This window comes from Salvelinus alpinus, chromosome 1 (genome assembly GCF_045679555.1).
Source record: "Salvelinus alpinus chromosome 1, SLU_Salpinus.1, whole genome shotgun sequence".
Taxonomy (NCBI): Eukaryota; Metazoa; Chordata; class Actinopteri; order Salmoniformes; family Salmonidae; genus Salvelinus; species Salvelinus alpinus.
The window spans coordinates 45,884,437-45,906,066 of record NC_092086.1 but is presented as its reverse complement, the minus strand read 5'-3'; the positions used below and the strand labels follow the sequence as shown (position 1 = coordinate 45,906,066).

The 21,630-nt window shown below is 44.0% G+C and overlaps 1 protein-coding gene across 5 annotated transcripts in view; it reads left to right on the top strand.

Moving 5' to 3' along the window:
- The window catches only part of LOC139540664 (myocardin-related transcription factor B-like), a 65,149-nt gene that overhangs the window by 34,360 nt on the left and 9,159 nt on the right, over positions 1 to 21,630 (top strand). For 2 of the 5 annotated variants that reach the window (XM_071344698.1, XM_071344535.1), the window contains 8 exons: positions 6,559 to 6,802; positions 15,746 to 15,811; positions 18,456 to 18,511; positions 18,631 to 18,706; positions 19,070 to 19,234; positions 19,467 to 19,687; positions 20,000 to 20,146; positions 21,277 to 21,524. In XM_071344698.1, the coding sequence (XP_071200799.1) occupies positions 6,646 to 6,802; positions 15,746 to 15,811; positions 18,456 to 18,511; positions 18,631 to 18,706; positions 19,070 to 19,234; positions 19,467 to 19,687; positions 20,000 to 20,146; positions 21,277 to 21,524 (1,136 nt within the window). In that variant the 5' untranslated portion in view covers positions 6,559 to 6,645. Of the gene's footprint in view, positions 1 to 6,558; positions 6,803 to 7,370; positions 7,510 to 9,968; positions 10,329 to 15,745; positions 15,812 to 18,455; positions 18,512 to 18,630; positions 18,707 to 19,069; positions 19,235 to 19,466; positions 19,688 to 19,999; positions 20,147 to 21,276; positions 21,525 to 21,630 lie in introns of those variants that run through there. The other 3 variants (XM_071344620.1, XM_071344862.1, XM_071344781.1) reach the window with 3 other exon arrangements.

Genomic DNA, 21,630 nt, shown 5'->3' with positions numbered 1-21,630 from the left:
ACCCTCTCCTAGCTGCAAACAAACCCTCTCCTAGCTGCAAACAAACCCTCTCCTAGCTGCAAACAAACCTTCTCCTAGCTGCAAACAAACCCTCTCCTAGCTGCAAATAAAACCTCTCCTAGCTGCAAACAAACCTTCTCCTAGCTGCAAATAAACCCTCTCCTAGCTGCAAATAAACCTTCTCCTAGCTGCAAATAAACCTTGTCCTAGCTGCAAATAAACCTTCTCCTAGCTGCAAATAAACCTTCTCCTAGCTGCAAACAAACCTTCTCCTAGCTGCAACTAAACCCTCTCCTAGCTGCAAACAAACCCTCTCCTAGCTGCAAACAAACCCTCTCCTAGCTGCAAACAAACCTTCTCCTAGCTGCAACAAACCCTCTCCTAGCTGCAAACAAACCCTCTCCTAGCTGCAAACAAACCCTCTCCTAGCTGCAAACAAACCCTCTCCTAGCTGCAAACAAACCTTCTCCTAGCTGCAAACAAACCCTCTCCTAGCTGCAAATAAACCCTCTCCTAGCTGCAAACAAACCTTCTCCTAGCTGCAAATAAACCCTCTCCTAGCTGCAAATAAACCCTCTCCTAGCTGCAAACAAACCCGCTCCTAGCTGCAAACAAACCCTCTCCTAGCTGCAAACAAACCCTCTCCTAGCTGCAAACAAACCCTCTCCTAGCTGCAAACAAACCCTCTCCTAGCTGCAAACAAACCTTCTCCTAGCTGCAAATAAACCCTCTCCTAGCTGCAAATAAACCCTCTCCTAGCTGCAAACAAACCCGCTCCTAGCTGCAAATAAACCCTCTCCTAGCTGCAAACAAACCCTCTCCTAGCTGCAAACAAACCCTCTCCTAGCTGCAAACAAACCTTCTCCTAGCTACAAATAAACCTTCTCCTAGCTGCAAACAAACCCTCTCCTAGCTGCAAATAAACCCTCTCCTAGCTGCAAATAAACCCTCTCCTAGCTGCAAATAAACCCTCTCCTAGCTGCAAACAAACCCTCTCCTAGCTGCAAACAAACCTTCTCCTAGCTGCAAACAAACCCTCTCCTAGCTGCAAATAAACCCTCTCCTAGCTGCAAACAAACCTTCTCCTAGCTGCAAATAAACCCTCTCCTAGCTGCAAATAAACCTTCTCCTAGCTGCAAATAAACCTTGTCCTAGCTGCAAATAAACCTTCTCCTAGCTGCAAATAAACCTTCTCCTAGCTGCAAACAAACCTTCTCCTAGCTGCAACTAAACCCTCTCCTAGCTGCAAACAAACCCTCTCCTAGCTGCAAACAAACCCTCTCCTAGCTGCAAACAAACCTTCTCCTAGCTGCAACAAACCCTCTCCTAGCTGCAAACAAACCCTCTCCTAGCTGCAAACAAACCCTCTCCTAGCTGCAAACAAACCCTCTCCTAGCTGCAAACAAACCTTCTCCTAGCTGCAAACAAACCCTCTCCTAGCTGCAAATAAACCCTCTCCTAGCTGCAAACAAACCCTCTCCTAGCTGCAAATAAACCCTCTCCTAGCTGCAAATAAACCCTCTCCTAGCTGCAAACAAACCCGCTCCTAGCTGCAAACAAACCCTCTCCTAGCTGCAAACAAACCCTCTCCTAGCTGCAAACAAACCCTCTCCTAGCTGCAAACAAACCTTCTCCTAGCTACAAATAAACCTTCTCCTAGCTGCAAACAAACCCTCTCCTAGCTGCAAATAAACCCTCTCCTAGCTGCAAATAAACCCTCTCCTAGCTGCAAATAAACCCTCTCCTAGCTGCAAACAAACCCTCTCCTAGCTGCAAACAAACCCTCTCCTAGCTGCAAACAAACCCTCTCCTAGCTGCAAACAAACCCTCTCCTAGCTGCAAATAAAACCTCTCCTAGCTGCAAACAAACCTTCTCCTAGCTGCAAATAAACCCTCTCCTAGCTGCAAATAAACCTTCTCCTAGCTGCAAATAAACCTTCTCCTAGCTGCAAACAAACCTTCTCCTAGCTGCAACTAAACCCTCTCCTAGCTGCAAATAAATCCTCTCCTAGCTGCAAACAAACCCTCTCCTAGCTGCAAATAAACCCTCTCCTAGCTGCAAACAAACCCTCTCTTAGCTGCAAACAAACCCTCTCCTAGCTGCAAATAAACCCTCTCCTAGCTGCAAACAAACCTTCTCCTAGCTGCAAACAAACCCTCTCCTAGCTGCAAACAAACCCTCTCCTAGCTGCAAACAAACCCTCTCCTAGCTGCAAATAAACCCTCTCCTAGCTGCAAATAAACCCTCTCCTAGCTGCAAATAAACCCGCTCCTAGCTGCAAACAAACCTTCTCCTAGCTGCAAACAAACCCTCTCCTAGCTGCAAACAAACCCTCTCCTAGCTGCAAACAAACCTTCTCCTAGCTGCAACAAACCCTCTCCTAGCTGCAAACAAACCCTCTCCTAGCTGCAAACAAACCCTCTCCTAGCTGCAAACAAACCCTCTCCTAGCTGCAAACAAACCTTCTCCTAGCTGCAAACAAACCCTCTCCTAGCTGCAAATAAACCCTCTCCTAGCTGCAAACAAACCTTCTCCTAGCTGCAAATAAACCCTCTCCTAGCTGCAAACAAACCCGCTCCTAGCTGCAAACAAACCCTCTCCTAGCTGCAAACAAACCTTCTCCTAGCTGCAACAAACCCTCTCCTAGCTGCAAACAAACCCTCTCCTAGCTGCAAATAAACCCTCTCCTAGTTGTACCGTATATCAACTGAGTTAAGTAGCAGCTTTCTCATTTGTTTTCCCCATCTTGATAATGTGCCTCGTGTGGTAGAGAGCACAGACCTCATTGTGTAAAACTATCTTTGTCAGTCTTCTATTTTGACGTTTTCTGGCACTGCTACTCATACCAAAGGACTATGGAGATTTATATGTGTGTTATATATAAACAACAATATTTCCATTTTGGACTGTGTCTTTATCCAGAGTCATCCTGCAACACAGCTGGTTCTCTTTTTACCCAGCATAACACCCTAGAGACAGACAGGAGAAATGGGACTGGTGCCACTCCATCCTCTGGGAGGCTGGAGCACATTGTAGAGAGAGAGAGTAGATTCTGGGTTGGGACGGAGGGGATGGAAGGGTGATATGTTTGGCTCCATGGCACATCATTGAAAGCAATTTGTTATCTCTGTGATTTAACCCATTGTGTTGCATAAATCAATCAGAAAACTGTAGGCTTTGCGTACGCTGCGATGGAATTGACTATTATACAAGGAAAGTGTATCTGATATGTTTTATGGCATCACGATCTGACATAGGACATTCAAATGGGTGACAGGGGAAGTGGCACATCTGTCTGGTACAAGGTGCTAGAAATAACTGGTTTTGACATCCCATACAGTATATCACTTAAATGATTAGAATGATTTGGAATTTTTTATATACTTCCCCCTTCATCAAAATAAAAAGAACACACTTACAAGCCTCGATATGTATCTCCAAACATCAGTTCACACGTCAAGCTGACATAAATATTCACATTCTCTCTAAGCTTGCACTCTCTACCCTTAAAACCACATGTTCTGACATTCAAAAATTATATTCTGTACTAGTGGTGTGAATTCAAGCGAAGAACCATAATGACCTAGGCTAGTGCTGAGATGTGCTAAACAGTTGCTTTGCTTACTCATGAGGAGCTGTGCTGAGTGCACGCTGACATGGGAGGACTGGGCCCAGAATGCTGTCATTGTCCATAGCCACCTCTCATACCTTTCCCAGTCTGCCAGCTCCCAGTGGGAGTCTACCAAGACTATCTTCAGCACTGAAACCGGAATGCATGAAGAAGAACAAACAAAGATCCGCCTTAGTTTTAACACAGCTGGAGTTTGTTTTAGAGATGGAAGGTGCCTTGCAGCTCAGATGTCTTGGGTTTCTACTTTTGGATGACAGGTTTCAGAAGCCAGACACTGTAGCAGCTATAGGGTAAGGTCATTTTATATTACTCTCTGGCACTTGAAGGGTAACGTTGTGTACACCTGGATCCCCTCTGTAGGCTGTTCTCCTGAAACAGACCGACGATGGCTCCATTTCTAAGCAGCCTGGATCTGCACCACAGTCTGCCTCACGTTGCACATTCAGCATCTGTCACTGGCAGACAGAAGAGTTCCACATTCTGTTGCAAAACGTTCTCCAACGTTACAGATAGAAATTCCATGCACAGAGCTGACGTTATTCCTTATTCAACACATACGAGAGGGATGTTTGTTCTACATATTTCTATCTGAACGTCCTGCTGAACACGCCCCAGCTGTGGAGCCTTGTGCCCAGTCTACACTATCTACAATGCTGTCTACACACTCCTTATCCCACTCTTACTCTGGGATAAGAGCCACATAAAGACATGTATAGAACATATACAGTTGAAGTCGGAAGTTTACAGGTCGGAGTCATTAAAACTCATTTTTCAACCACTCCACAAATTTCTTGTTAATTTGGCAAGTCGGTTAGGACATCTACTTTGTGCATGACACAAGTAATTTTTCCAACAATTGTTTACAGACAGATTATTTCACTTATAATTCACTGTATCACAATTCCAGTGGGTCAGAAGTTTACATACACTAAGTTGACTGTGCCTTTAAACAGCTTGGAAAATTCCAGACATAATGTGAGTCTATTGGAGGTGTACCTGTGGATGTATTTCAAGGCCTACCTTCAAACTCTTTGCTTGACATCATGGGAAAATCAAAAGAAATCAGCCATGACCTCAGAAAAAAAAATTGTAGACCTCTGTCAGTTTGGTTCATCCTTGGGAGCAATTTCCAAACGCCTGACGATACCACGTTCATCTGTTCAAACAGCAGTATGCAAGTATAAACACCATGGGACCACGCAGCCGTCATACCGCTCAGGAAGGAGACGCGTTCTGTCTCCTAGAGATTAATGTACTTTGGTGCGAAAGTGCGAATCAATCCCAGAACAACAGCAAAGGACTTTGTGAAGATGCTGGAGGAAACAAGTACAAAAGTATCTATATCCACAGTAAAACGAGTCCTATATCGACATAACCTGAAAGGCCGCTCAGGAAGGAAGAAGCCACTGCTCCAAAACTGCCATAATAAAGCCAGACTATGGTTTGCAACTGCACATGGGGACAAAGATTATACTTTTTGGAGAAATGTCCTCTAGTCTGATGGAACAAAAATAGAACTGTTTTGCCATAATGACCATCGTTATGTTTGGAGGAAAAAGGGGGATGCTTGCAAGCGGAAGAACACCATCCCAACCGTGAAGCATGGGCGTGGCAGCATCATGTTGTGGGGGTGCTTTGCTGCAGGAGGGATTGGTGCACTTCACAAAATATATGGCATCATGAGGTAGGAAAATTATGTGGATATATTGAAGCAACATCTCAAGACATTAGTCAGGAAGTTAAAGCTTGGTCGCAAATGGGTCTTCCAAATGGACAATGACCCCAAGCATATTTCCAAAGTTGTGGCAAAATGGCTTAAGGACAACAAAGTCAAGGTATTGGAGTGGCAATCACAAAGCCCTGACCTCAAGCCTGTAGAAAATGTGTGGGCAGAACTGAAAAAGCGTGTGCGAACGAGGAGGCCTAGAAACCTGACTCAGTTACACCAGCTCTGTCAGGAGGAATGAGCCAAAGTTCACCCAAATTATTGTGGGAAGCTTGTGAAAGGCTACCCAAAATGTTTGACCCAAGTTAAACAATTTAAAGGCAATGCTACCAAATACTAATTGAGTGTATGTAAACTTCTGACCCACTGGGAATGTGATGAAAGAAATAAAAGCTGAAATAAATCATTCTCTGCTATTATTCTGACATTTCACATTCTTAAAATAAAGTGGTGATCCTAACTGACCTAAGACAGGGAATTTTTACTAGGATTAAATGTCAGGAATTGTGAAAAACTGAGTTTAAATGTATTTGGCTAAGGTGTTTGTAAATTTTCCTAGCTGTTTAAAGGCACAGTCAACTTAGTGTATGTAAACTTCTGACCCACTGGAATTGTGATACAGTGAATTATAAGTGAAATAATCTGTCTGTAAACAATTGTTGGAAAAATGACTTGTGTCATGCACAAAGTAGATGTCCTAACCGACTTGCCAAAACTATAGTTTGTTAACAAGAAATTTGTGGTGTGGTTGTAAAACGAGTTTTAATGACTCGGACCTAAGTGTATGTAAACTTCCGACTTCACCTGTACTTCCAGAATATGGGTTGATGAAGTGATGGTAATAAGACCAACAGGAAACTTGGGAATCCAATTCTATACAAACTTGGGAAATGTATTACTAATTAGAAACGTACAATATTCTAAGACCTTTTACATCTGGTACATTCATCTGTTAATATAAGTAATTAGGCTTTTAGCGTGATTCTTGTTGATCAGCATCAGATTAATGTTAACGTGGCACATGAATCTTTAACTTCATTGTCAAGCTCCCTTCTGCTTCAGTTCCATAGTGATCTCCATGCAATCAACTGTTATAAGTAAAACTGTTATAAGTCAATGAAATTATTCAATTGGCAGCCAAGTTTGTCATGTGATTAATAACTCCTTCTGTAAAATGGCACAATGTTCCCATCTCCCCAGCAACAACTGACAACAGCAGCTCTATCTGCCCTGCTGGTTTCCAGGAGACCCGGCCTAGCTCCTCCTCCTGAGTCCTGAGGCTGCAGCATGGAGCCCCAGGGGAGTCTGGGAGTGGAGGGGGACTTCAGCCTGCAGCTGGCGCTGCTGGTACCCAGTCTCCGGAGCGAGGCAGTGACCCACGAGCTGGAAGATCTGACTATGCAGCCCAGTCCCAGCCTGCCGCCTCTCAAAGAGCGTAAGAACGGTGAGTAGTAGACCATTCAGTCACCTAGGTCAATCACCTAGGGCAGGGCAGCCAAACCCTCTTCCTGGAGATCTACTGTCCTGTAGGTTTTCAGTCCAACCCTAATTTAGCATATCTGATTCAGCTAGTTAAGGTCTTGTTGAGCAGCTAATTAGTAGAATCAGGTGTGTTAAATTAGGGTTGGACTGAAAAGGCACAGGACCGTAGATCTCCAGGAAGAGGGTTGGGCAGCCCTGACCTAGGGCATGCATCTGAAATGGCACCCTATGGCCTAGCCTATATAATGTCATATACAGATGTAGGATCTTACTTCGATCACCCTGTTTGTAGCAGGAATTTCCACTTTGCATGTTAATTTCCAATTTTGTAATTGCATACCTAGTATCAGGAGGATGAGTGGTGAAAACACAGAGGGTGAATCAATTGTATTTGATTCATTGCATCCTCTCTCCTTGCCTCCTTCTCAAAATGCATTGAAGCAGATCCGAGGCTCTGAAAAATCAAGGAAATACGATTGAAATTAACCCAGAGACTCTGGTTTCTATGTCATCCATCAGAGAGCAAGCCTGCCCTGACAGTGAGAAAACAAACTCCTCTCCAGTCCAGAGAGATTTGTTTGTGGAGAGAAGTGGGGAATTATACTGGAATTGCATCTGGAAGCCAACACATAATCACAGCTTGAACGGTTCCTGACATCAAGTACCAAAGTCAGTCCTCTCCTTGGGCCACTAAGTGTTTTGTTTGTTGGTTGCTCTCAGAAAAGCGGGAATTATTAATGAGTATGATAAATTAGATGCAGATTCTGATGAACAGACTTCAACAAAAGTCAATGAACGGGTTGAGCCTCTAGTTTAACTTTTCACTAATGATGAATTCCTTACGAATATTTCCCAGTGCATTTTCCTTGAAATTGTGGACCTTCAGTATCTTGAGATCTCCTCTGTTATCTCACTCTCCTAACCCACTGGTTCTCACAACCACAGCCAGAACCCAGTCTGGAAATATTCCCCTGGCATGTGAACCATAGTGAGGGGTAGCACTGAGGCAGTGTCTGGTGGGCAGGCTGGCACTCACCCACCCTGAGTGGTATCCTGACATTTTCCCAGTCCCTAGAGAGGGCACAGTCAGGAATGGAGAGTATGGGGTGGAGACCACTGTTCACCCCAACCTTACTGCCCAAGAGACAGACACTGGGAAAACTCAAATGTGTTGCACTCTACGCCTTGTTGATGATGTGATGATGTAGTGGAGATTTTTGATTTGTTCAGTTTCAAAATACATGCGTCTGGCCAAGTTTAATCTCTCGTGTACTGACCCTTACTACCCTCCCCTCACAAGCCCCACCCTCAGAAAACTTGGACTCGACTCAGACTATGATGTCTTTTATCACCAGAATAATACAGGAAGTTCGCTGTTTGTTTTCTCTTCTGGTTAATGTCTGATTAATAATTTCCAATGCAGCTCACGTGATACGCGGGACCCAACATTTTTCTATTGATAGTGATGCACATTGGACGTCATACTATCCATTATTGAAGTGTTTACTCCATACAGTATGCACTTGTGGAGGCCCTTGACATTGCAACATTAACACACCCCTTTAGTGGGGAGCTCTCATAGGCCAGTGTCTCTGCTTGGTACTCCATCTTGTGCCACTCTCTGTATTGATTGCCACTTTCTTCTTGTTCTGGGCTGCAGACACATTGATCCCATTGCAGGCCAGGTCTGAGCTCCATGAATCCCTCCCCACCAGGGCTCTTTCTCCCTCCCTGGGCCCCAGCAGGAGCTGACACAGCCAGGCACGTGACAGGGAGCATCTGGGCCGTCTAGAGCACAGACTGCATCCTGTCTTTCTTCCTAAGAGGAAGACCCCTGTAGTGGATTCACCTGCACAACAGTGGCTAGAATCAAGATCAGGACCGGCTCTATAAAGGAGCTTGCTTTCATTTAAGCAGCATTCCAAATCCATTTGAACACATGGTACCGGCCAGTCATTTCCTTTCGGGTCTGTATCTTTGTTAGTGTCATAATATGACTACAGCTGTTTATCTAGACATTCAGCTTGCAGTTGTGTCATTTTATAGTATTGTAAGGTTAACACGTTCATGACTGTTCCCAAGTCGTCCTTGAACATTGACATGGGTGAAATATACCAGGGCGAAATGGATTGGAATGGAAATGCCAGTATGCCAGTTCATGTTGGCTGCCCTCTGCCCTTTAACCTGCAGTGTTAGGGAGTAGGGAGGGACACAGATCTGGACTTCAAGCGTATGACTCATACTTCCTGTATGTGAATGCTAACCTGGCTAGAAATGACCACCTATTCATCTGTTATCACTCTTCGGTGTTCTCTCTTCCCTGTTGTCCCTTTAGAAGTCTCCTCTGGGTGGGTGATATTTCTCTTTGCTGTTATTTGTTCTCGGACACAGAGACCAGATTGATATATGTTCTCCGAGACAACATTGTGAAGGAGACAGGGTTGAATGCAACCACCTCCCATTTCTAATGTTTACATTTTATCTATTTTGTTTGAAACCCGAAAGAAAATATTGATACTTATGTCAATATTAGTCAGCAACAGCTACGGTCTGGTCTACACAAATGAAAACAATAGATAAGATTGTATTAATGTCATGTTTGTGCTTTGAGTGTAGTGTTGTAGTCGAAATAGTGAAATGAAAATGATGGCAATAACAAGAATGTGCTAAATGACAGAAATACACACTTTACAACTGGGAAAAGTGACAAAGATAAACATCAATGTCCCAGGGGCCTCAGCATGTTTGTTTTTGTCATTCTTATCCAGTGACACAACATGGTATGAAAATCGACTCCCGGCTCGTTTTCTCATGGAGCTTTTCATCCTCGCACTCAAAAGTCACAAATACTCAATGTTTTTGGGCCAAGAAAGACACAAGAAGTTAAAATGACATTTCAATACAATCATGTAGTTAGCATACTTCATGATTTGGTTGAAAGTATGACTTACTTTTATAGACTTTTAGGACAGTAGTTGGTTTAGTCAAAAGGTTATATTGTTCTCTGTGTTGTTTTGGTAATTAAAGTAGCTTGACTCAATGTTTTTTATTCTAATGAGGCTAGTGTTGAAAGAGCAGAGCACTGAGAGCAGAGCAGAGTGACCCAGCAGGGGTTAACAGTGGCTCGTCTGTCTGTGTTCCCTCCTCCTCCTGACTCTTACTGGCTGAGCCCAGCCAGAGCATGAGTGAGCGCACACTCGCTCCCGCTGAGACCAACACAAAGACAGGCAGAGAGAGATTGGAGAGACTGGAGAGAGAGGGAGAGACTGGAGAGAGAGGGAGGGACTGTACGTACCAGACTGTGAGAAACAGTTCTCTTACCATACGCTCCTAGCTGGGTGTTTCCCCTCATTACCAAACCCTCATGCTGGTCCTCGTTCCTCACTGCCCTGATCACTCCATGGGACTCCAGACCCGGCCGCTAAGCGACCCGGCTCTCTCCTCCTCTATGGCGTGCCTCGACGTGGAGACCCCCGCCGTCTGCAGGGGTAAATTTAAATCAGGTGCCCCTGTCTCTCTGTCTTTCCTTTTCTCCCTCCTCATTCATTCACTCTCTCTTTCGCTTACCTTTTCACTCTTTCTTGCTCTCACTGCTAGGTAGCATCACTACGTTGTTGGCGTGAAGCCCAGTGTCAACATAAATCAGAATCCATTTTGGTTTCCTCTACGGTTGTCTCCAAAAATGTTGTGTGTTTAGGACTTTTTAGCTACAGTATATTCTCACTAGAAGGCAAATAGTTGTTAAAGTTCTCAGTAAAATAATGGAGTTACAGTGAAATGTGTATGGCTTTTCAGTCAACGTGATTACCTTGAATGAAATATACAGCTACTTATAGGCCTTGACAAACTTGACCAGCGGCAGTGATGTCAGAGTAATCTGTACTGATTAATTGATGATAACACCTTGACGCTGGGCTAGGACAGAGACAGAGAGCCCCACCAGGAAATGATAGGGCATTACAGAACGAATAGCTATTAAATGATGTCCAGTATCCGTTTGGATTAAGAGCATCACAATAGTGTAAAGAGTTGTTGTTTTCTATTAGAAACAAGCAAAGTCAAAATGAGGCCAGAATGAGGGAGGGGACTAGGGAGGTGGGTTTATATAGGGTATCATATTATTAGGATCCTTAAACCCAGGACTTTTAGTTAGTACCTTTTCCTGAACGATAGCATTCTGCTGTACAGTATGTTGGCTGGGAGGAATAGTCCCCAGTGAAATGCTAAACTTGGAAATACTGTTGCTCCACATTCTGTTTGTGATCTGCATACTGTTACAGGGCAGCTCCTGATAGTATTAGGTGTTTCAAAGAACAACTTGGTGTGTAAAGAAAAGGTGATATGACTCTATTACCTGGCTTCAATGTAGGTCATATTTAAAAGGTATTGTGTCCCCTCGGGTCATGGGTGTAGAATCGTGCTTGGATGAGTTGGATGGATCTGCCAATGTTTTATTCCTTATCTATCTTCGAGCATACATCAAACAACAAACTGACTCAGAGTGAATGAGCATTTGCAAGGGCATGGAGCACAGCTGAGCTGCAAGGAGAATACTGTATATTTCCAGCTGTAATGTGAACATAGCTTATGTCAGTGTCAGACTGTTTCTATAACAGTGTAGCCATAACAAAACAGATTCTCTCTTATATTTACGCAGAGAGTTTCTAGGAAAAAGTCAGGCCAAGAGATCTAACGGTAGACTTTGTCCAGAGATGAGTTTTGTTGAGACGAACATAGGCAGGGGATTAGAGATAGAATCAGGAGACAGGGATTTTAGTAAAGGCTATGTACACTCTGAGCTTTGTGAAGTACCTCTGTTTATGTTGTGCTGGAGAGCAGGGGAGTACAGCCGACTTGCCTCACACAGAGGTCAGCCAGGGTTCACTGAGAACAGCACTATTGACATCGGTCAAACAAAATGTAAGGAGCACCTCAGGCATGGGCTGTACTGCCACGTTGATGTCAAGAATAACAACTTGAAATGGCAGTATTGTTCTCTTAAATCGTCAATTATCCTTTAGCATTATTTTCCAGTCCAGTCAAAGTGGATAATATGAATATTGAAACCAACCAATGGTAATTCTCTCCAATCTTCCTGAATGATCTATCTGTGTCGGTGCCCCCCTGGTGTGCAGGTTGACGTGTATTGTCATGAGTCTTGTCCTGGAGGCAGCACTGAGCGATTTCCCCTTAGATAGGCGAGCTGCAAAGTCACATTTGTAAAAATGAATGAAAACAAACATGAGCTTTTTGGTCTTAATTTAAAGTTTGGGTTAGGCATTAGGGTTAGCAGTGTGGTTAAAGATAGGGTCAAAATCTGATTTTATGTCTTTGTGGCTGTTCCAGCTAGTGACCGCTGCAGAACTTCCTCCAGAACAAGATTCATGACAAAAAACGCTAACCTGACCCTGGTGTGAACGTGTAATGGGAACCATGGATAGGGAGCAGGAACACAGTGTTCTGAGCCCTGGAGGCGCAGAGGGGCTTGAAAAAGTTATGGGGGGCTCTGAGAATGGACTCAGTTGCTCCCCTGCCTTGGCTCCCTGGGACTCTCTGTGCTCCTCTGTCCACCAGTGGGAGCGGTCCCCCCCCACTCTGTACAATGCTTTGGGTTCCAGTCCCGGCCCCCACCCCCATGCCACCTCCAGACTCCATGGTTCCCAGGCCTTCTTCTCACAGCTGCCCAGTTTATTTTAGCTGGAGTGAGTCACGTTGGCCTGGTCAGACGCAGTGACTGTCCCAGGGGACTAGAGCAGAGCAGGCCTGGGTGTGTGTGTAGTATGTAGTGTTTAGTGTGTATGTGTGTGTGTGTGTGTGTGTGTGTTTGACTGTGCATTGACCATCTGGCCATAGCCAATGAGCAGTCTACTCCAGCAGCAGTCCGACCTCACTATGAACACAGTGCCTTGGTGACGATAAGGGCCCCAACGTTCTTCACAGCGCCGCGTCGTTCGTCACCATCAACCGTCACCTTCCTCTTCAAATATTTTTGCTGAGGATCACTGTTATTCCACTGAAATAACACGTCCACGCTCGCCTGTTTATAACATGTTTAAACTGGGCCCACATTGCAGTTTATTATGATAGAAAAATAACATTGGGTGCCGTCCAAGGATTTGGAGCCTCCTGCATAAGAGGCCTTCTTGTCTTTTTATGTTCCAAGGACTTGGATCAGTGCTTACCGCTCCAAAACAAGACTACACATCTCACTTTTTATGAGGCGGCACTTACAAAAGAGACCGAGTTCACTCAGTCCTGGGATGACATCATCTCCAACTCGGAGGTGACTCGGACAAATGAACATTGCACTGTAATTAGTCTTCAGGGTTTGTTATTTCTACAGTGGTACTTGAGAAAGACTCATCCCTTGCCTGTGTCTATCTATGTTTGTATTTCAAGTTGAACATCTATGTAAAGTTACCTCTGCATTTGCATCCCAGTCCGTCCTCAGTATGTCCTTGTCTTCACTTTATTTGAAGAGAGCTTGTATATTAATATTTAAAGCCCATGTAATCGTTCAAATGTAAACTCACAGTGCCAAGAAGAGTGTTATTGCTAGTTGTCTGGTAGGTTAACCATGCAGAAAGTCTGTAGGCTGTCTCTATAAGATGTCTTAGGTGGAGGAACAGGACTTCCTGTTTTGTTCTGGCTGGGCTGTGATGTGGTGTGTCAACAGAAATTGGTGACTCGTCAATTTTTTTCAGGTCCATTACACAATTTTCTTCTTCATAACAAATCTTGTCCACTACACAATGTTCTTTATAAGGAATTCCAATTTGTCGTGGCTAAAGTTAGCTAGGTGGCTAACGTTAGCTAGGCTAGGGGTTAAGGTTCAGAGTTAGGGTTAGGGGTTAGGTTAGGGTTAGCTAACATGCTAGCTAAGTAGTTAAAAAGTAGTCAGTACAGTTGAAGTCGGAAGTTTACATACACTTAGGTTGGAGTCAAACTCGTTTTTCAACCACTCCACAAATGTCTTGTTAAAAAACTATAGTTTTGGGAAGTCGGTTAGGCCATCTACTTTGTGCATGACACACGTAATTTTTCCAACAATTGTTTACAGACAGATTATTTCACTTATACTTCACTGTATCATAATTCCAGTGGGTCAACACTACACTAAGTTGACTGTCTTTAAACAGCTTGGGATATTCGAGAAAATTATGTCATGGCTTTAGAAGTTTCTGATAGGCTAATTGACATTTTTTGAGTCAATTGGAGGTGTACCTGTGGATGTATTTCAAGGCCTACCTTCAAACTCAGTGCCTCTTTGCTTGACATCATGGAAAAATCAAAGGAAATCAGCCAAGACCTCCACAAGTCTGGTTCATCCTTGGGAGCAATTTCCAAACACCTGAAGGTACCACGTTCATCTGTACAAACAATAGTACGCAAGTATAAACACCATGGGACCACGCAGGAGACGCGTTCTGTCTCCTAGAGATGAACGTACTTTGGTGCGAAAAGTGCAAATCAATCCCAGAACAAAAGCAAAGGACCTGTTGAAGATGCTGGAGGAAACAGGTACAAAAGTATCTATATCCACAGTAAAACGAGTCCTATATTGACATAACCTGAAAGGCCGCTCAGCAAGGAAGAAGCCACTGCTCCAAAACCTCCATAAAAAAGCCAGACTACGGTTTGCAACTGCACATGGGGACAAAGATCGTACTTTTTGGAGAAATGTCCTCTGGTCTGATGAAACAAAAATAGAACTGTTTGGCCATAATGACCATTGTTATGTTTGGAGGAAAAAGGGGGAGGCTTGCAAGCGGAAGAACACCATCCCAACCGTGAAGCACGGGGGTGGCAGCATCATGTTGTGGGGGTGCTTTGCTGCATGAGGAACTGGTGCACTTCACAAAATAGATGGCATCATGAGGGAGGAAAATTATGTGGATATATTGAAGCAACATCTCAAGACATCTCAAGAAGTTAAAGCTTGGTCGCAAATGGGTCTTCCAAATGGACAATGACCCGAACCATACTTCCAAAGTTGTGGCAAAATGGCTTAAAGACAACAAAGTTAAGATATTGGAGTGGCCATCACAAAGCCCTGATCTCAATCCTATAGAACATTTGTGGGCAGAACTGAAAAAGAGTGTGCAAGGGCAAGGAGGCTTACAAACCTGACTCAGTACCAGCAGCTCTGTCAGGAGGAATGGGCCAAAATTCACCCAACTTATTGTGGGAAGCTTTTGGAAGGCTACCCGAAACATTTGACCCAAGTTCAACAATTTAAAGGCAATGCTACCAAATACTAATTGAGTGTATGTAAACTTCTGACCCACTGGGAATGTGATGAAAGAAATAAAAGCTGAAATAAATTATTCTCTCTACTATTATTCTGACATTTCACATTCTTAAAATAAAGTGGTGATCCTAACTGACCTAAAACAGGGGATTTTTACTAGGATTAAATGCCAGGAATTGTGAAAAACTGAGTTTAAATGTATTTGGCTAAGGTGTATGTAAACTTCCGACTTCAACTGTAGTTACAAGTTGCTAATTCGCTAAAATGTTAAAGTTGTCCAGAGTCGAATATGCACCGTTTGGGTTGCTAGACCTTCACGTTATACTACCCTCCCCGACCAACCTCCCTCCTATCGTTTCTGTCTTAAGTAACCTACTGCCTTAATCTGTGGGTTGGGTGTGTAGTAGAACTGGGTGGACAAAATCCATACTGCGATAAATTGCCAGAATTTTATAACATGACTGTGCACCAGTGACTGGTATCGATCATTTTCAGTTCATCGTCCCAGCTCTAGGATGTAAATGGAGGTTCCCAGATATGTTTATGTTGTCTTTCTAACTCCTATGGTCATTGGCGTGGCGGCACAAACAGATCTGGGACCAGGCTAGTTGGGCATAGGTTGAACTCTAACCTATCTCTGCTTCTCTCCCACAGTCCTCCAGCGCCGCCTGCAGCAGAGACGCACACGTGAGCAGCTAGTGGAGCAGGGCATCATGCCACGTGAGTATAACCACTGAGCATTGGGCACCGCCACTCTCAAACCACCAAGGATTTAATATACTGTAACTCACCTCTACCAGAGTTAAGGTTATTGGTCTGGCATGTAGGAAAATTATAACTGCACCCACACCACAGTCATTAAAGTGGGTCTTGGTTCCAGAACGCTCTCAGAAAATAAATGTCATACAATTATTACCTAAATGAATACCATATATTGAACTACGTGCTGTCTGATTTGCTACTATTATGACAACCATACAGGAGTGGAATTCTGCCACCACTGATGTCTCGACCACCCTCCACCACAACCTCGTCATGATGTTTGTAGAATAAATAAATACTCGGAATGGTCTAAGGTCTTAACCCACAGTGAGGCATACATCGGTGGCCAGTGGCATACCAGAAACCAAAAGGCATACTGAAAACTTCCACACCCAGCTCTCAAAGTCAGCAAAGTGGAGCAGAATCCTTCCTTTTGCTGCCCTTACTGGATTAGTCTCTCAGGGAGCCAGTGGGTTGCAGACTAGAGCAGACAGACTGATAAGAAATCAGACAGCAGACAGACACAGAGAGAGGGAGAACAGTGGTGTAGCTAAGTTATTTGTGGCTAGAGCCGCAGGAGCCCCAGACCAGAGCCCTCTCAGTGCTGGGAGTGTGCTCTGTCTTGTCTTGTCCAGCCCTAAGAGGCCTCCTCCATGTGGACTCTAAGCTCCTCTTATTAGGCTCCACAGTCAGAGCTGTATGAGTCAGCGACTGGGCCTGTGCTGGAGGTCAGTAACCCCCACTTCGGCACTAGCACAGGCAGCACAGGAACCTCCCAGCCAGCGACACTGGGTAAATCGCTCTGGTTCTCCCACACAGAGGACTTACAATAGGTATGCGTGCCAGGGCTTGGGTGACGCTCAGGAATGCTTAGCTCTGCTCCTCTGAGTTTGACACACTCACTCTGACTAAGAAGAACCACTGGTCAGTGTGTGTTCAGACCTCAGTGTGTGTGTGTAGAGAGCAAACAGTGCTTGTGTTAGTTAGAGGTGACTAATGGGTGTAGCCGTGCCATGCCAACAGCAGGATAAGTGTGTCTGATGAAATCAAAGTCTCGGCCTGACTGTCTCACTAGTTGGATGAGTGGAACATTCAGAGACATCCTGTCTTACTCCCGTCAGCTATTGTGTAGTAGCAAAGTCATCCTCTCTTCCAAAGAAATAACAGACATTATTGTCTCTCCTTGTTGTCGTCAGCTTGTCATCGAGTACAACTACATAATGTCTCAAATATGACATTTCAGGAGGACAAGTTTACCTTTTACCCATGAGAAGATATAGGTAGATACAGTGAGCTCCAGAAGTATTGGGACAGTGACACATTTTGATTGTTTTGGCTCTGTACTCCAGCACTTTGGATTTGAAAAGATACAATGACTATGAGGTTAAAGTGTAGACTGTCAGCTTTCATTTGAGTTTTTTTATCCATATCTGGTGAACCGTTTAGAAATGACAGCACTTTTTGTACATAGTTCCCCATTTTAGGGGACCAAAAGTATTGGAACAAATTCACTTATATGTGTATTAAAGTAGTCAAAAGTTTAGTATTGGATCCCATATTCCTAGCACGCAATGACTACATCAAGCTTGTGACTACAAACTTTTTGGATGCATTTGCTGTTTGTTTTGGTTGTGTTTTTGATTATTTTGTGCCCAATAGAAATTAATGGTAAATAATGTATTGTGCCATTTTGCAGTCACTTTTATTGTAAATAAGAATATAATATGTTTCTAAACACTTCTACATTAATGTGGATGCTACCATGATTACGGATAATCCTGAATAAATCATAAATAATGATGAGTGAAAAAGTTAGAGGCATATAATAAACACCCCCACCCCCCCAGTAAAAAAAGAACCTCCCCTGTTATTGTAATGGTGAGAAGTTAGCATATCTTGGGGATAGGATATTTGTGCGTCTGTAACTGTCTCACTCATCATTATTCACGATTCATTCAGGACTATCCGTAGTCATGGTAGCATCCACATTAATGTAGAAGTGTTTAGAAACATATTCTATTCTTATTTACCAATCATTTAAATTGGGCACAAAATAATCTGAAACACAACCAAAACAAACAGCAAATGCATCCAACAAGTTTGTAGAGTCACAAGCTTGATGTAGTCATTGCGTGCTAGGAATATGGGACCAAATAATAACATTTTGACTACTTCAATACACATAAGTGGATTTGTCCCAATACTTTTGGTCCCCTAAAATGGGGGGACTGTGTACAAAAACTGCTGAAATTTCTAAACGGTTCACCCGATGTGGATGAAAATACCCTCAAATTAAAGCTGACAGTCTGCACTTTAACCTCATAGTCATTGTATAATTTCATACGGAGCCAAAACAACAAAACATTGTCACTGTCCCAATACTTTGGGGTGGCAGGTAGCCTAGAGTTTAGAGCGTTGGGCCAGTAACCGAAAGGTTGGTGGATCGAATCCCCGAGCTGACAAGGTAAAAATCTGTCGTTAACACACTGTTTCTAGGCCGTCATTGTAAATAAGAATTTGTTCTTAACTGACTTGCCTAGTTAAATAAAATAAAAATACTTTTGGAGCTCACTGTATATGATGTTGATCTTCCCTCCCATAGCACTGAAATGCCCTGCTGCCTTCCACGAACAGATCCGCAGCCTGCAGAGGTCCAGGGTAAGACCTCACTAACACTAGTGTTCATTGTACTTCATTGAGATAAAAACACACTATCACATACATATGCCATTCCATATCATCTCGATTAAATGTAGTTTTATGTTGTTTTCTTACAGACTGAGAACTTCTTGAAGCACAAAATCCGCAGTAGACCTGAACGTTCAGAGCTGGTCCGCATGCACATCCTGCAAGGTAACCTCACTGCCATGTACTGTATGCTTTATGATAGGCTGTAGAGAAGACAGGTGATATGGAGCATACTCAGCTAGCAACAGAAAGTACATGCACGTTTAGCTGGCCAAGTTAGCTCTCAGAAGAGAGATGATGACGGAAGAGGAGGATCCTGTGAAATTGTACCCCTCCCTATTGGATACAATCCATAGGATATTAAATATTCTTGAGATGTTACAATCAGTTGTCTGATTGATTGTCTTTGACGTATGAGGACATACCACCTTAAACAGTCTTCACTGTGAGACGCACAGTAGTAGAACAGTACTGTTGTGAGTTCTAGGTAGACTAGCAGTTGCTGATGAGTTGCTATCTGTCCCACAGAGACCCATGTGGAGCCCTCACTGCAGGCCACTCAGATGATGCTGAAGAGAGCCAGGCTGGCTGATGACCTCAATGAGAAGCTGGCCCAGCGACCCGGCCCCATGGAGCTGGTGGTCAAGAACATTCTGCCTGTGGAACCCAGCCTCGTCAAGGACGGCATCACCGGTAGAGAACACTCTTGACTTTATACATTATCTTCAGGCTAAGGGCGAAGTAACTCATTCAACTCCCACTCCCTGCATATTTGTATAGTGTAGATTTCTGAAAGTGCCTATTATGACTATCACAGCACTGAGACATTTCCAGTGACTACCATGAGAAACAACTTAGTACAAACCTCTCTCCATTGGTCTACTTGTAATTAATAAGCTGTGCTTTTGCACGTGTTACGTTGCAGATCCCCCAGACAGTGAGGTGGAGAATGACTTCCCCAAGACGAAAACACCGGATGTGTACAACTTTGACGAGGACAGCAGCGACGCCCTGTCCCCAGAGCAGCCGGCCAGCCAGGAGTCCCAGAGCTCCTCTGCCCCCTCACCCTCCCCCAGAACCCCCAGAGTGACAGAAGCCCCTGTTGCCCTCTCCACCTCCCCACCGACCAGCTCCATCACCATGAAGGTAGGTCCAATCGTAATATCTCACCTATAAATACCTTAAATTGTGTTGTTATGGTATGACTAACAGCGTAAATATTTTATATTTCTACATTTTGGGCCTAAATAATAGTCTCCCATTGTACCTGCCTGTTGTATATCAAATTCTGCTTGCTAGAAAATATTCTTTGCCTCCTGTTTTCTGTTAGACGACATCCATCTTTTGTTAGTCTTTTTCCAGTTGCTCTGCCCTTGTGGCTTAGTGTGGGAGGGGGATTTACAGGCCTCTGTTCCCCTCCTTCCTGAACGGGCCATGTGGTTTCTGTCTCTATCTCAGCACTGCCCACCTACCTCCCAGTCCACAACAGACTTCTTCAACTTCTCTCATGTCTCCACCAATGAGCATCAGAACAATCGCCTGGTGACCACGCCTCAGCCAATCACCATTGTTGCCCCTCCAAAGCCGGGGCCCATGTTAGTAAAGGTGAGCCACAAATTTGAAAGAAAGTGATGTCATATGGACAGTACTTGAACCTTGTGGCAAAGGTATGGTAAATCATGGCAATGTGCAAAGCTGTACATTCAATGCAAATATTAAACATACATTTGTTTATAGCGTTTAGCTGAGCACGTTACAAGCTATAACCAAACTTTTCTGTCTCTTGGTACAGAAAGCTATTTATTTCATCAATGACGATGTTTTGGTTCCTTTTTGATCCCAGTTAGCTGAGCAAGCTTTTCCTACAAACACTAAATATACCCCGTAAACATGAAAGTCACCTCTGATATTTAACTCTCTCTCTCTGATCTGTTGTGGTTTTCATGCTGCTTCCTTTGGAACTGTAATCAGAGATAAGAAGTCAGGGGAGGACAAACACTTGGGCTGTGTTCGGTCACTGTGAAAGAACCCGTCAGTGCAGGCAGAGACGAGTCCAAACTGATGGTTCGGCCAATTCAAATGTGGTTCAAAGCACAACAAGGCCTGGAGGAATTTTTCACAAATCCATGGACTTAAACTGCCAGCCGCTCTCAGTCTTCAATTAAGGTTAAGTGACAGGCTTTCTCTTAGCCTTCAGGGCATAAAGGATGGAAGCAAGAGAAGGGAGTAAAGCAATAACTTGGGCATTTGTCACAGTCCATTACACTCCATAACCTCCCGTGTTGAAGAACAGGGGGGAACACATTCGAGGCTGTGTGTTTGCATAAACCAACTTGAATTGGTGTTTATGGCTTGCATGCATATTTTTATGGCTTGCATCTACCTCTCAAATGCCAAGCCATTTAATGTGTATCCTGTAATTTAGTTACTGAACAATAAGGGTCACCCCACATCCCTTTCCACATTCCATTTCCCCATCCGGTCTTTCTCACTGTGCGTTATCACAATGTCCCACATATTAATTTGATACTACAGTATGAAGTGGACACAATTTCATGTACAAGCCTCACAATACTGGCAAGATGTTTAGACGTTATCCATAACAGTCAGAACACTAAACATGTCCACAATCCACTCAGTGAGATGAACCTTTGAAGTTTTCAGTGAAAACGTTTCACTGCTGCTCCCGGATAGTATCCAGTAGTTTGTAACCGTTCTTCTTTTCCCCTGTGCAGCAAAGCCAACCAAAGACACCCAATGACAAGAGCCGCAGTAAGAAGAATAAGGATCCCAAACCGCGGGTGAAGAAGCTAAAGTACCACCAGTACATCCCCCCGGACCAGAAACAGGAGGCCAACGAGGCCCCCATGGACTCAGCCTACGCCAGGCTACTGCATCAGCAGCAGCAGTTCCTCCAGCTGCAGATACTGAGCCAGCAGCAGCAGCACTATAACTACCAGACCATCCTACCTTCCCCACTCAAGTATGGCCCACTGTAAAAAGGACATTGGAATGTAATGTGTTACCGCAGCTTGCATACCGTAGGCCAAGTAATGTGGCTAGCCCTCACATTCTAGTTGCAGTTTAAT